Source organism: Micropterus dolomieu, linkage group LG14, assembly GCF_021292245.1.
Source record: "Micropterus dolomieu isolate WLL.071019.BEF.003 ecotype Adirondacks linkage group LG14, ASM2129224v1, whole genome shotgun sequence".
NCBI lineage: Eukaryota > Metazoa > Chordata > Actinopteri > Centrarchiformes > Centrarchidae > Micropterus > Micropterus dolomieu.
The window spans coordinates 13,962,593-13,976,507 of NC_060163.1; the positions used below are offsets into that span (position 1 = coordinate 13,962,593).

The window sequence follows — 13,915 nt, forward strand, 5'->3', positions numbered from 1 at the left end:
CTACCTCAGTGGTGCTGAGGTAGAGCAGGTGAATAGTGTTACCTTCCCAGCTTTCTGCCCAGAACCGTAGTTGAGAACAGACTGGCGTTCAGTGATTACCTTAGTCTGGCTCACAGCTGGTAACTAGCTTTAGCAGCCCGGGCCACTCCGCCAGTCAAAAAGATGAATAAGACGTCGTTGCGGCGTTCGTCAGCAGGAACCTTATTTCTCCATTACAGCAGTAATTCACACATTACATGGCTCGTCGGCACTTCACTAGAGATTGCTTAGTCAGTCTCACTCACTCAACAGTTACTACTTCCCCCAGCCACGTTAGTAGATAACCCACTTGTTTCTCTTCCTGTTTCCCACACTGCCACTGTCCTTAAAGGGGCAGGATGGGTCACACTACCCCCACTCTGGATGATGATTAAACCCTTAACATCATTCCAGCACAGTCACATTATAAGGAAGAAAACATAAAAAAAAACATCATCTATCTACACATTTCGAATAACCCCTACTTCCCACAGTCCTTGAATAGGTCCTTCTTCAGTGGAAGACAGCTTAAAGAGAAAGGCAATGTCTGTACAACATCAATGGACGCATATCACATTTGTTTTTTTTTTTACAGTAATGCAACCAGTGCTCACAACACTACGTCTGCGTCAATACTGAAAGTATAGTGAGGGTGTTAGCCATTTAGCTGAAATCTGGCGGGATATTACTCTAAGGTGTAACATACTGCAGGAGTAAAACAAGTAAACCAACAAATAAACAAACCCAGCTTGCCAGTTTCAGTCAGTCACTCAAAACCCAACAACATCTTAACAGCTACTTAACGTGCCAGAGCATTAAAACAATAACTTGTGAACTATTAGTGCCCAGACTCCCTGTCATTATGGTTTCAACTAAACTTAACCTATAAGATGTGAACAGGATACATCTCAAACTTTCGATCAAATTACAACTTACAGCATTACAACTCTGGGCAACTGGGCAACGTTTTTTTTTTCCTCTGCGAAGGGCAGCCTGTACGCACGACATATGAAGTTCAATGTCCAACCCAGTCACCAAACCTGCTCTGCGAACTGCGGGTCGGCCCACCTGCAGGGTGTTTGATCCCAGCCTCGCCAGGTTGAGGCTGGGTATGGGTGTCAGAAAACTGGCTGCTACCCGGCAAAGCTGGCGAGGAGGCTGGCAGCGAAGACTGGAAACCCTGGAGGTCCTCATCAGCAGTATCATCAGTATCCACTGAAGTATCCCCCAGGAGAAGGGGACCGATATCTAAGCCAGCAGGGGGTAACACCTCCTCACTGGGGCCCCCGGTGTCAGCATCTTGGAAAACCCAGCCATTGTCCAGCGGTGTCCTAGCATGGTAAGGTTCGAGCATGTCATGGTGAACTACCTTGGCCTTTGTCCTGGGGTTCTTTTGGATCCGGTATACTAAGTCGTCCAATAGGCCCACAATGAAGTAGGGACCTTCGTAGGATGGCAAGAATTTCCGTACTTTGTTTTTCACTCTCTTGGTACCTTTGATCAGATACCACACTGCATCCCCGACCTTGTGCTGGACTTGACAGATGTTTTTGTCGTCTTTTAGCATGCTCAACAGATCTTCCCAGAGCCTCCCGCGCCAACTGGTGAGCAAGCTCCACCTGTTCTCTGAGTTGGACGACATAATGTGGAGGAGTAGTAGCCTGGTTACTGTCTGGTGGCAGCAACCAGGTCCACTGGCTCTGTTATCTCCCGCCCAAAAAGCATCATGTTCGGTGTCAGGCCCGTTGAGACGGGCGAGAGTCCTCTCCACACCGAAGCATCTGTTCCATCACGGAGCTGCGGTACAGGCGGGGCAGGAGAATCTGGGGATAGAACACTTTCCCTTCAGTGCAGTAGAATTTCCTTAACAGTATTCCATCTTTCAGGTAGAGCCTCTTCCACTGTTCCCAGTAGGCTTTGGTGGCCGGGCTGCAGTGTGCTACGTTGGCCCACCGCGGTCGGTCTCCCATTTGGTCCATCCACTCCCTCACTGGTACTATGTCTGGGTCAGCCATCTGAGCACAGTCCAACTGCTCCTGGGTCCAGCCACTGAACAGGTCAGTCCTTGGAGATTCACTCACCCGGCAGATCTTTGGATGGGACAGGTCACCGCTGCTGCCACTGGACGGCTCCACTACCCCCACTGGAGGGAGCCTCGTGGAGGTTATCACAGCAGTTCCTTCAGCAGGGCCATCGGTCAGGTTACATTGCAACCCTTTATGGTGCTGTTGTTGATGGATGTCAGGCTCCAGCACGCTGCATGGGCACAGCTTACGACAGGGTCTTCTAGAGAGTGTGTCTGCATTTTGATGATGCCTCCCGGACAATGTAGCACCTGGAAGTTGTACTCTGCCAGTTTTTCAAAGTAGTGGGCGAGCTGGCCCTCTGGCTCCCTCAGTTTAGTCAACCAGTGCAGACTGTACTGTATGTAATGTACTTAGTGACGACGTGTGTGTCACACGGTTTTAAGGCGACGTACCTAGTGACGACGTGTGTGTCACACGGTTTTAAGGCAACGTACCTAGTTCAGATGCACCTGATGGGCCAGGGAAATAGTCTGAACGATCCAGTTGCTGATCGTGTGTTTAGAAGTAACACCAGCAACTGGTCTGCTTTCCTCCACCGGGAGGACCTCAGAGTGAAAATACTGCCCGGTCAGAGCAGATGAAGTCTCCCGTCCTCCGCTGTCACATGAGGTGGGGGATAAAACGCCTGCAGCACTGTAGACCCTGCCAACCTGGACGGAACCTTAGGGACATAGCCCGGACAGGATGGCTCTGACCGGGGAAAACTCCAAGCATTGAGGAGAAGCCGAAAGTGCCTGGAGATCCCCCACCCTACTCAGAGAGGTGATAGCGAGGAGAAAGGCCATCTTAAGGGTCAGGTGCTTGGCCTCAGCCGACTCCAGGGGTTCGAAGGAGGCTTCAGCCAGTGCTTCGAGAACCACTGCCATGTCCCAAGTGGGAACCCTGGAACGAGTCATGGGTCTCATCCTCCGGGCTCCACGGAGGAAGCGCACGACCAGTGGAAGCCTCCCCAGAGGCCCATCCCTCAGAGGGGCGTGGAACGCTGCCATGGCAGCCACATACACCTTGAGTGTGGATGGGGAAAGGCCAGCAGAGAAACGGTGCTGGAGGAACTCCAGTACCATAGTCACCGGGCAGGTAACTGGGTCCACCGCCCGTTCTCTACACCAGGTGGTAAACACATTCCACTTCAGGCTGTACGTCCTTCTGGTGGACGGGGCTCTGGAACTGAGCAGCGTCTCAACTGTTCCCGCCGTCAGGCCCGCCTCAAGGAAATGAGCCCCCTCAGGGGCCAGACCCACAGTCTCCACAGGACGGGGCAAGGGTGAAAGACCCGGCCCTCTGCCTGAAACAGCATGGCGGGCCCTTCAGGAGCGATATTATGTCCGAGAACCACACTCGGGCCGGCCAAAACGGGGCTACTAGCAGTAGGCTGACACCGTCCTGACGGACCCGCTCCAGAACCCCCGGGAGCAGAGCGACTGGGGGAAAAGCATACAGACGACGCCTCGGCAACGTCTGCACCATGGCATCCAGCCCTAGCGGGGAGAACCACAGTGGACAGTGCGTAGTCTCTTGAGACGCAAACAGGTCCATGTCTATAGGGCCGAACCTTTCGCACAATAACTCCACCACCTCGGGGTGGAGTCTCCATTCCCTGGGCCTCAGCCCCTGTCTCGACAGCAGGTCTGCTCCCTGATTCTGGGTCCCCGGGATATACGTCACTCTGATAGACAGCAGTCTCTGCTGGGACCACAGAAGGATCTGATGTGCCAGCTTGCATAATGGGCGCGAGCGCAGACCCCCCTGGTGATTCAAATAGGCCACGCCCCACCCCGTGAGTGAGGCGTTTGTCAAAACGACATGACGCTCCCAACACGGGACCATGGGACAGGAACCAAGGTTTCCTCCATACTGACAGGGAACGAAGGCACCTGCTCGTAATCCATATCAGACAGAAAGGATTTCCCCTCAGGGATAATCCCTTGGATTTTAACCACCACTGCAGGGCTCTCATGTGCAGCAGGCCAGACGGGATTACGCTGGACGCTGCCACCATGAGACCCAACACCCTCTGAAAGTGTTTCACAGTGATGGTGCGGCCTAGCTTCACTCTGGTCACTGAGGACAAAATGGACCCGAAGCGTGCAGGCGACAGGTGGGCCCGCATTGTCGTCGAGTCCCACACCACCCCTAGGAATGTAGTCCATTGGGCAGGTGTCAGCACGCTCTTCTTCGCGTTGAGCCGCAGCCCCAAATGCTGAAGGTGGGCGAGAACGACATCTCGATGCCGAACCGCTAACTCCCGAGACTGAGCCAAAATGAGCCAGTCGTCGATGTAGTTCAGTATGCGGACGCCTTGGAGCCTCATCGGGGCCAGAGCTGCATCCATGCATTTGGTAAAAGTGCGAGGGGAGAGTGCTAGGCCGAATGGAAGAACCCGATACTTCGCCCCCGAAGGCGAAGCTCAGGAACTTCCTGTGAGAGGGACGGATGGAGATGTGGAAATATGCGTCTCGCAGATGTATCGTGACAAACCAATCCTCGGATTGGATGTGGCTGACGATGGTGGGGATGGTGAGCATCTTGAACCTGAATCTCTTCAGAGATTGGTTCAGGGACCGCAGATCTAAAATCAGACGCAATCCTCTGGCTTTTTTGGGAACTATGAAGTACCGGCTGTAGAACCCGGACTCCCTGACTGGCGGGGAAATAAGTTCTATGGCCCCTTTCTCCAGCAGAGAGCAAACTTCTTGTCCCAACACCTGGCTCTGCTCCGAGTGCACCGCAGTCCAGACCACCCCGTTGAATCTGGGGGGGGCGGACCCGGAACTGCAGCCTATAGCCATCCACTACGGTGCGCAGGGCCCATGGGGAAATGTTTGCAAGGCTCCGCCACGCCCCTCGGGGCTGGTGGCCGGTGTTATGCGTGGGAAAAAATGCCGATAACCCGCGGTGTGTGAGCCAGAGCGCCTCCCGACTGCGGCCCCTCGTGGCAGGCAGAACGGCGCGTGCTCGCTGGAGGCTAGCGCGTCCCGAGCGCTGACACGGCGGGATGTCACGAGGGAGGGGACCTCGATCGCCCTCTCTCGGGGGGGGTGGGGCGGCTCAGGACCTCTTCCCCTGACCCCGGCGAGACTGAAGAACGGTCCTCAGATCCGTTGTCTAGGGTGGCTGTGGGCGAGAGCGCCACCTCGAGTCCCGAGTGTGCTGAGGGGGACCACGAGAAGCAACACTCTGGCGGTAGGAGTTGGACGACGGCTGGGACCGTCTCTCTCTGCAGCCGTCGCCATCCTGGACCCAGACGGGTGCGGGAGATACTGCTGGAATGCCTCCCCTTGCGTCCTGGCATGCTGAAACCTGCTGACGACGGCGTCCACCGCCTCGCCAAACAGGCCAGAGGTCACGACCGGTGTGTCGAGCAGGAAGGTCTTCTCCCTCTTCTGGAAGCCCGACAGGTTGAGCCACAGGTGCCGCTCCGTGGCCACCAGCGCGGACATAGAGCGGCCAATGGCGCGGGCCGTCTCCTTTGTGACTCGGCGTGACAAATCCGTAGCTCTGCGGAGCTCAGTGATGTCCTCCTCAGAGGGGCCCCCTCCCGAGTCCATGTCCTTCAGCAGGTCGGCCTGGTATGCCTGCAAAACCGCCATCGTGTGCAGGCTCGCACCAGCCCGGCCCGCCACCATGTACGCCTTGCCCACCAGAGCAGATGTCACGCGACATGGCTTGGTAGGCAGCGCCAGCTCTTTAAGGGACGACGCAAGACCGGGCGAGAGTAATGTCACAGTAATGATTACTCTACAGGTTATTTAGTGCTTTAACACACCCTGAAGTTTGCCCTATCCTAGTTTACCCTAGTTTTTCAGTGTACAAATAAATTGTATTTGATATGTCAGGAGTTCCTGTCAGGGCAAAAGTAAAACGTGTTACTTTCGTCCCGCTACAGTGACCACAAGTGTTTCTTGTGTCCCACTGCTAATGTGATGACTTTCTCTGTGTTGCAGCATGTATTGAAACATGTTTATGTTACATTATACCAACAGATTATGCCAAGAGTGAGGGTCAGAAAGATAGACAGAGGTCTAATTCAGCCAGATGTTTTCATGCACATTTTGGAATTACATATAGATACATGACTATTTTTGCATTATTTTGAGAATTTATATTTATGTTATGAATATTCATTTTCATATTGTTGAAGAAATGTTTTATAAAATGGATTGACATTGCCAATAAAAAACATTTTGAACAAGTATACAGTTGGATTACTTTTGAAACATTTGAAGAAACTGTAAATAGTTCATAAATAAAATGAAAATGTATAAATTTCATAATTACATTTTCATTACGATTAAGATAAAGGACAAAATACATTTGCAGTTACATATTTACAAGGTCATAGTCAAGTATATTTAATAAGAACAAGGCAAACACAAAAAATCTAGTTGTGTTACTTTCAACCCTCCTGTGTGTTACTTTCGACCCTCCCTACTTTCAGCCCTCCTGTGTGTTACTTTTGAACCTCCTGTGTGTTACTTTTGACCCAACTGATGGGGTCGAAAGTAACAATGTGCTACTTATGTGAAAGTGAAATTATACGGAAGTCGTTCTACATTTGTAGAAAATACCACCTGATATGGATAGACCACACCTGTGAGTTCATGACCACAGCAAAAATATATCACTGTCTACAACATAATCTTTTAAAATCATGTTTTTCTGAAAAATGGTACTTTCACCCCTGCTCTCCACTAATAGCATGTTTGCAAAGTTCAAGGTAGGAGGTAAAAGGTAGATTTATTCATAATTTTACAACACAGGGTTGTATAACAAAAAAATGAATACAATCAGGTTAAATGTTATAGATATTTTGTAGACACAAGGTGGTTTCTTACTTTTGTTATCTAAAATGTCCCAGTAACACCACTTTTTGGTAATTATACTGGTTTTACAGAGTTGTCTCCAAAATCAACCTATCCAAAATAGCAACTTGTCTGTTGTTATCTTACTGTAGGACCATCACATTGCAGCCAGTGGGTCAGTGAAGGCAAGATGCTTCCATCAGCTACTCATAATGAAAAATAGCAAATAAAGCAATGGAGCAGTTGAGCCTAAAAACAGAAGGCAACCTGAGTTTCCTGAAACTTAAATCTGTATCTTTACATGCTGTCTAAATTTTGTTGATTTGGCCATCACTCATACAAGATATGATGTTTCACTGAAGTGCAATTTAATTGGAAGAGTGCAGTAATTAATCATTATCTTAGTCACACTCCTCATCTCATAACATTTAATGAACAGCTTCGCCAAGAACAAGCGTGCGTGATGAAAATGACTCACCAAATTGAGTAGAGATATGGCAGACCGACTTAACCAGGTAGAAAAATAATGTTGTTATCCTGAAGTTGCAGAGTGGCAAGGTGCAAATTAGATCCTGGCATTATTTTCAGGATTAAATATGAATAAACACTATTTTATGATTTTGTTTTTCTCTGTCATGGGATTGGGACAGGACAGAAGTATTTTTGTGGGAGTGGGATGGCACAGGAGAGAAAATCCACTCATGTGTCACCCTCTAGTGCAAATATTATGCACCACAAAGACAGATCACGTGTTTGTCAACAGTTGATTTAAAATCATACAATCAACAGTTTGACCAGTGTCACATGATGCAAATCACATTGAAAGGGTGGATGGTGTGAGCAGACATGTCCTGGTGGAAATATTTTGGCTGGATCTCAGGATGCAAGTGCACCACTGAGATTGGAAACACATTATCAGTAGGTTTGTAGCAGCTGGCATAAGCCACAGCCAATCAAGTTACCTGTTTTCCTTTCCTTTCAAAACAACACAGTGTGTGCCATGGCAGTATGACAATTTCATGGTGAAAAGAAGAGCCCTGAACAGATCTGCCAAAACACTGACGTCTTTGTGCAGGGGGTGCAAAAATAGCTAAGCACAAATACATGGCACCATAAATTAAATTAAACATGTGGGACCACTGTCTAAGAGGAACACTTTGCCCAATGTGGGAAGCAGTTCAGGCAAAGAGCCACACAGATGTTGCATCTACCAGTCAGTCCCTGATATGTATAAAAACAAGTGGCCACCATGGCAATCCACACTCTTTGCATCATTGTGGCTGAGTGGTCTTTCACTGTGTCAGTGTGTGTCAGTGTCACCACAGCCACACATGCATAATGTCAGAGAGAAAACTCAAAGCTATCATCTTTAAAAGGACAGAGCAGATCTTCACATAGCACCATGTCGCTTTGATGTGGTCTGAGCAAGCAGGCGACATGCACAAATCCCAGTAATCCTCGACACTAAAACTGTGCTGCACTGCTTGATCATCACTGACACACCCCCTACAGTGCCTCTCCTCCCACTAGGTGCAGTTGTTCTCTTCTCCCGTCAGGAGATGTGACATCACTACAAGAAACAGTCAGTGTCTATAATGGATTCTGCTTGTCAAGACTGGAAGCTCAAGCTACAACAGGATGTTATATGTTCAGGTTTGGGAGAGAATCCAGCTTGAGTCGTAAAGGACAGAGTCCAGAGAGTGTTATTTTATGGGCCCAGATGTGTTGAATAAATCATTTTTCCCAGACCTAATTAAACACTTACTGCTTAGCCCTGTTAAGCTATTAACATCTGCTCTATCAAATGAACTAGGAAGGACTCCAGCACTGGATGGATTCAATGATGGCAGACTCTGTAAATATAATGTTCTCTCTGATGTTCTTCCTTTCTCTCTGCTTGTCTGTCCTTTATTTTGTCTTCATATCCATCTCAGTGCTCTATTGAATTTTTTGTTTGATTTCATTGATGAATTAGTCCTTTACTGCTTCTGTTATCAAACATAAACCTCTGTCAGCTCTTGTGCTACATAATACGTGTGGGCCTCCACTTGTCCAAATTTCTCTTCTTTTCTTACTTCTAATAAGCCAGACGACAACTAATACTACTACTACTACTACTACTACTAATGTTATTTGTTGTTCTACTTCTTCTTCTTGTATGTATTCAACATAGTGACAAAACACACTCTGTAGAGCAGTTTGTCCGTTTGGGCTACTGTAGTAACATGGCGGCGCAACATGGCAATGTCCATGTAAGGGAAAACCACGATGTATGTAGATGGAAATAGCTCATTTTAAGGTAATAAAAACATAACAGTTTAAACTAGACGAGGACTTTAAAAATAGATCCTCCTGAATATTTCACACTTTAACCTTAAAAGTTATTTCTCTACCAAAAAATACACTTTGAAAACACTTCTGATAAAGAGTCTATGCTCTAAATGAAGAAGAGAAAGAGGGTGACAAAGGAGGAGACATGGAACCTCTGTACTCACATGTGGATGAAAACAGCCTATTAAGACAGCAGTTTTTATGAGAAAAACACTGCAGTGTCTCTACTTCCTGTGGAGCAAAGCAAGTGGAGAGAGAATTTCACCTTTATGGATCAATAATATTATAAATTCTACCATGTTCCCTCGGTTAGGCGATGGCATCTTGAACCACCAGACTCTTTGGATTTTATACCTCATGCTGCACCACTTCTTATCTCCATAATAGCATTATCAGATATTTAGTTTGCCATTTACTAATTGTACAGACTCAGATGAGCATTATTAATCTGTGAATCATCATTCTTTTTCCATTGTGTCATCTGTTGGGAACAACAAACCTCTCTTGTACTGGCGGTTTGTCTTGATAAGTTCAGGCCTACTGATCTTGGCTGCCATTCCCTGAGCTCAATAGGATTTGGTGTAATCCCACAGAGCAGAGCAGAGCAGATGGACACACAAGTAAGATCACAGTGGTATAGGGGCTATAATTGGCCTAGCCTTCTGCCTGCAAACCCCTTTTACTGGTAGTAATTTCAATCCTTTGATTATGTAATCAGATTTCAAATTAGAGTAGCCTCTGTTATTTTTTCTTTTCTTTTATGTTTTTACTAAATTTACAGTAACTATAATGTAATCCCACAGAGCAGATGGACGGACAGGTAGGTTCCCAGTCATACAGGAACACGAACTGGTCTGGCTCTTTGCCTTTATCCATCTCATATGAACTTTGTCATCAAATTACAAAATAAAGAAAGTCATTACGAGATGCGCTGTGATGTCATTGAGCGGATGGCTCTTTTACAGCGATCACATATTTTATTATCAAAAGATAAAGCCCTGAATAAAAACACTTCTGGTTGAGCTGCATTATTATATCTACAGTAGTCTGCTGCAAAGCACTTTGGGATTCTGCATCATTTCATCCTGGTAATCTCTCATGGTAATAATGAGAAACCTTTTGCCAATTTGCAGATGACACATCTTAGTTAAGGAAGAGGAATGGCAACAACAGTGTGATTGATGAATTCAGGCAGAGATTTGTCTTAAACAAGGTACTATACTTCATAAGGCCTTCATAATTCTGTAATGTACTGAATTACTTGAAATACTTGTAGATGAGTCAAAAACTTTACTGTGTTACTGTGCGATGAAGCCAAATAGAGGTGGAAGTAAAGCTGGATGAATTGTCAAAACAGGTTGGGCAAAGGGTTACTGAATTAAAGTCCTCCTTCAATTTAGTTTAATTTTCTGTCCAGACTGGCTAATAGAGTAGATACAATGTAAATGAAGTCAGTATTTACTATTCTTGTCTTCTAGCAGCCTATTTTTACGTATGCTGATATATTTTCATTTTTTTAAGTACCAATATGTAGTTTAGGCAAGTACAATGACTCACAAAATAAATAATTCTTTGCAATTGCCTGGAAAGTAATCTCCTTTCAAAACAAACAGTACACAGATCAGCAGGCTGAGAAAAAATCTTTATAATATGAAAACAGTGAGAGCTCCAGAGCTGGATTACACAAAAGTTTTCTAGAGAGGCTTTAGAGACTCATCAACCCATGCTGAAGATGTCTAATCAACTTTTTACAGTCTTTGCAGGAGTCCAGTTTTGCTCCTTAAATCTACATATTCAAAGAAATTATTTTTAAAGGTGCTGACCGTGATGCTTCTTTAGCCAGCATGTATTCTGCATTTCCCCCTGTGCCAATAGACTGATTACAACGTTTAACTATTTGTAGGAACAACATATTTCATAAAGGCTACCATTATGGCAGTTATGAGAGACTTTTATTCAGAATGATTAGTCAAAACGTTGCAATAGATGTAGTATTACAGGTATTCTGGGCGTACATATTGGTAGCATGAGCTGTAGACATGCAGCTTTGGTGAACTGGGGTTACTTGTTTTTATTGGGAATACTTATTTGTCATGTATGGTGCAGAGTGTTGGAAAATAAAGTACTTTTACTCAAGCACTCTACATAAAGGGAGAATCCACTGACTTTACACAACAAAGCTGTTTACAGGTCTTGGGTAGTACTAATGCATATAAATTCTATAAAAACTTCTGTGGCTCCAGAGGGAGCTGCGCAGAATCTGGTAAATTGCGAGTGATGTGACTTAAGGCAGCATTGGTTGATGCTGAAAACTATGCGTTAAATGAAAAATGAAATGAAATGAAAAATGAAAAATCTTGGTGTGTGGTAGAGCTGAACCATTTGGAGAAAAAATCTAATTTCGCTTTTTGTGCCATATATTGCGATTACGATTCGATTTTTTTTAATTGAAGTTTGTTAAAGTTCAATATTAAATGCCAGAGTTGTTTTTGACGGAAGCAGCATCAAGAAGCACAGTGCAGATGAACCAGGCAGGAAGTCAGACAAAGAACGGCATAGAGAAAGAAGTTTTGACAAGGAAAAAAGTATGCCTGGAAAAAAAAGACAATATCTCTGATTCTGCTGCAGCGAATCTAACTGTCCATCATGAATCCAACAATGTTAGGCTATAGCACAATTTAGAGTGTTAGAGCCTTCCTCTCACCCAATGAGAGGGCTCCAGACCCACATCTATAGATGGATGTTACCCTCATGTAAATTCACTGACCTCTTGTCTATGATACTCAACACTAGACTTTGCTATATGTGTTTGTTTATTCACTTATTCATGTGAGGTGTGCGCAGTGTCCAGTGTTTAGGATTACTGGTTTACTGTGTAGCTATTAAGATACCACAGCTGCATGTTCTGCATCGACACAACTGGAGAAAGAGTCAAATGGGTGGGGGATAACTTCAGCAGTTGTATAAGCATACAAGAAGCATACAGAATTGAGTGTGAGTTAATCTCACATAAATAGGGCTGCTTTACAGCTCCAAAGAATCAGGTTTATGTGTCCAAATGTGTAAATCTAACACATACCTCATCATGTTCTGCGTTTTCCTTACTGACATCTCTTCCACAGTGGCCACCAGTCTCGCCTGGTCATGCAACACACTGCAAGCTGCAAGGTCCACCCTTTTTGCAAATGCATTGTGCACCTGTAGCAGTTTCATGGCACTAGGAAAATATACTGGAAGATAATCAGGTCATTTTCCCCCCTTGCTTTTTTAGATGCTAAAGAAAGCGAAGAAAACAGATGCCATTTATTTTAGGAGAGATTTGTATTTTGAAAAGATTTGTTTTACCTTTGATAACTTTTTTTTTTTACTGACTTTGAGTGTGAGAGGACACTGACGAGTTAAATTGTGATAAAACAGTGCTCGTTGTAATTCCCCCTCCGCCATGTGGCGCGCAGAGCAGAGCAACCACCCCGGTAATCCGTGCGCTTTTTGCCGTGCACATAATTATATTACGGCGGTGCACTGATCGCTGCTGCTGCTCGCTGCTCCTGCGGTAAATGCACGGCTACCTTACGACAAAACCTCCCTTTCTAACTCCGCATCGCCTCTCTTTCTCTTCCTCCAGCTAATGTCGCTAGGACTCTCTGACTCCCCCTCCCTCCCTCTCTCTCTTTGTGCCTCTCTCTCTCTGGTTGAGAAAGCAAGGGGGAATACTAGAGGAGGTATACTGTTACCCTGTGTCTCTCCTACAGAGCTCGTAGTTACCTTGCAAGTCCCACACTGGGAACTTCAACTACAAGAGGACTAGAGAATATGCCACAACAGTCCTATCCTTTTTTCTGTGTGTGTGTTTGTGTGTGTGTGACTTGAAATTAAACTACTCCTTTTTTTAATTATTTCTTGTCAAAAAAAAAGAAGTGAGGTCGATCTTTTAGCCAGGCGGGTGGATGAGTTGTGTGGATGTTATTTCCTGGATTTTCTCTTCGAGCTGCTGTGTCGTACCGCGGCTCAGAGACGGCAACAGTGTGTGGAAAAGTAGATTTGTGTGTTAAACGTATGGCTTCATCGAGGATAACACGGTAAGTCGCACAACGTCTCCCTCTTGAACCTGTATTATTTAGTAGAACACCTCTGCTCACCCATTGTATTGCATTTCTTTTATCCTCGTGTTGTATTATCCTTCCACTGTTACTAGACTAACATAGGGCTGCATAGTTCAATTTCCTCTGCGTGGTCTATAGTCTTTTTTTGTTGTTAGAAATGAAGAAGTTTGTGTGCAGATAGAAAACGCTGACCCTTCTTTTAAGTATAATGAAATATAAGGATAAGGATCAACTACAGCTGCTGACACATGCTTTGGAAAAACTGACAGTATCGACCACAGTAGTTTGAATAGTTGGAGCAGCTTCCTCGTGTTTAAGGCTAAAAGGGATAATTCGCTGTCCGTGGTGCTGAATCTGGCTGAGGAGGATTACTGCTTCTCGTTTAGTAAATAGACGTCGACTTGAATTAATTGGAGACAACTCAGCACATTTATATGCAACACGCTGCTTTCATTTATCTCAGATCTTCTGGAGCTATTGGTTATCAGTGATGGACGGTGAACATATCGATAAAGGGCAATTAAACATTAACTTAAATCCTCCCCCCCCCCCCCCCCCCCCCCCCCCCCCCCCC

General features: G+C 45.9%; 1 protein-coding gene across 1 annotated transcript in view; it reads left to right on the forward strand.

Annotated features, from left to right (window-relative positions):
- Nucleotides 1–5,729: 5,729 nt before the first annotated feature.
- LOC123983506 (protocadherin-15-like) overlaps nt 5,730–13,915 on the forward strand; it is a 216,791-nt gene continuing 208,605 nt past the window's right edge. The window contains exon 1 of the mRNA XM_046069766.1: nt 5,730–5,820. Within this exon, the coding sequence (XP_045925722.1) occupies nt 5,730–5,820 (91 nt within the window). The remainder of the gene's footprint in view (nt 5,821–13,915) is intronic.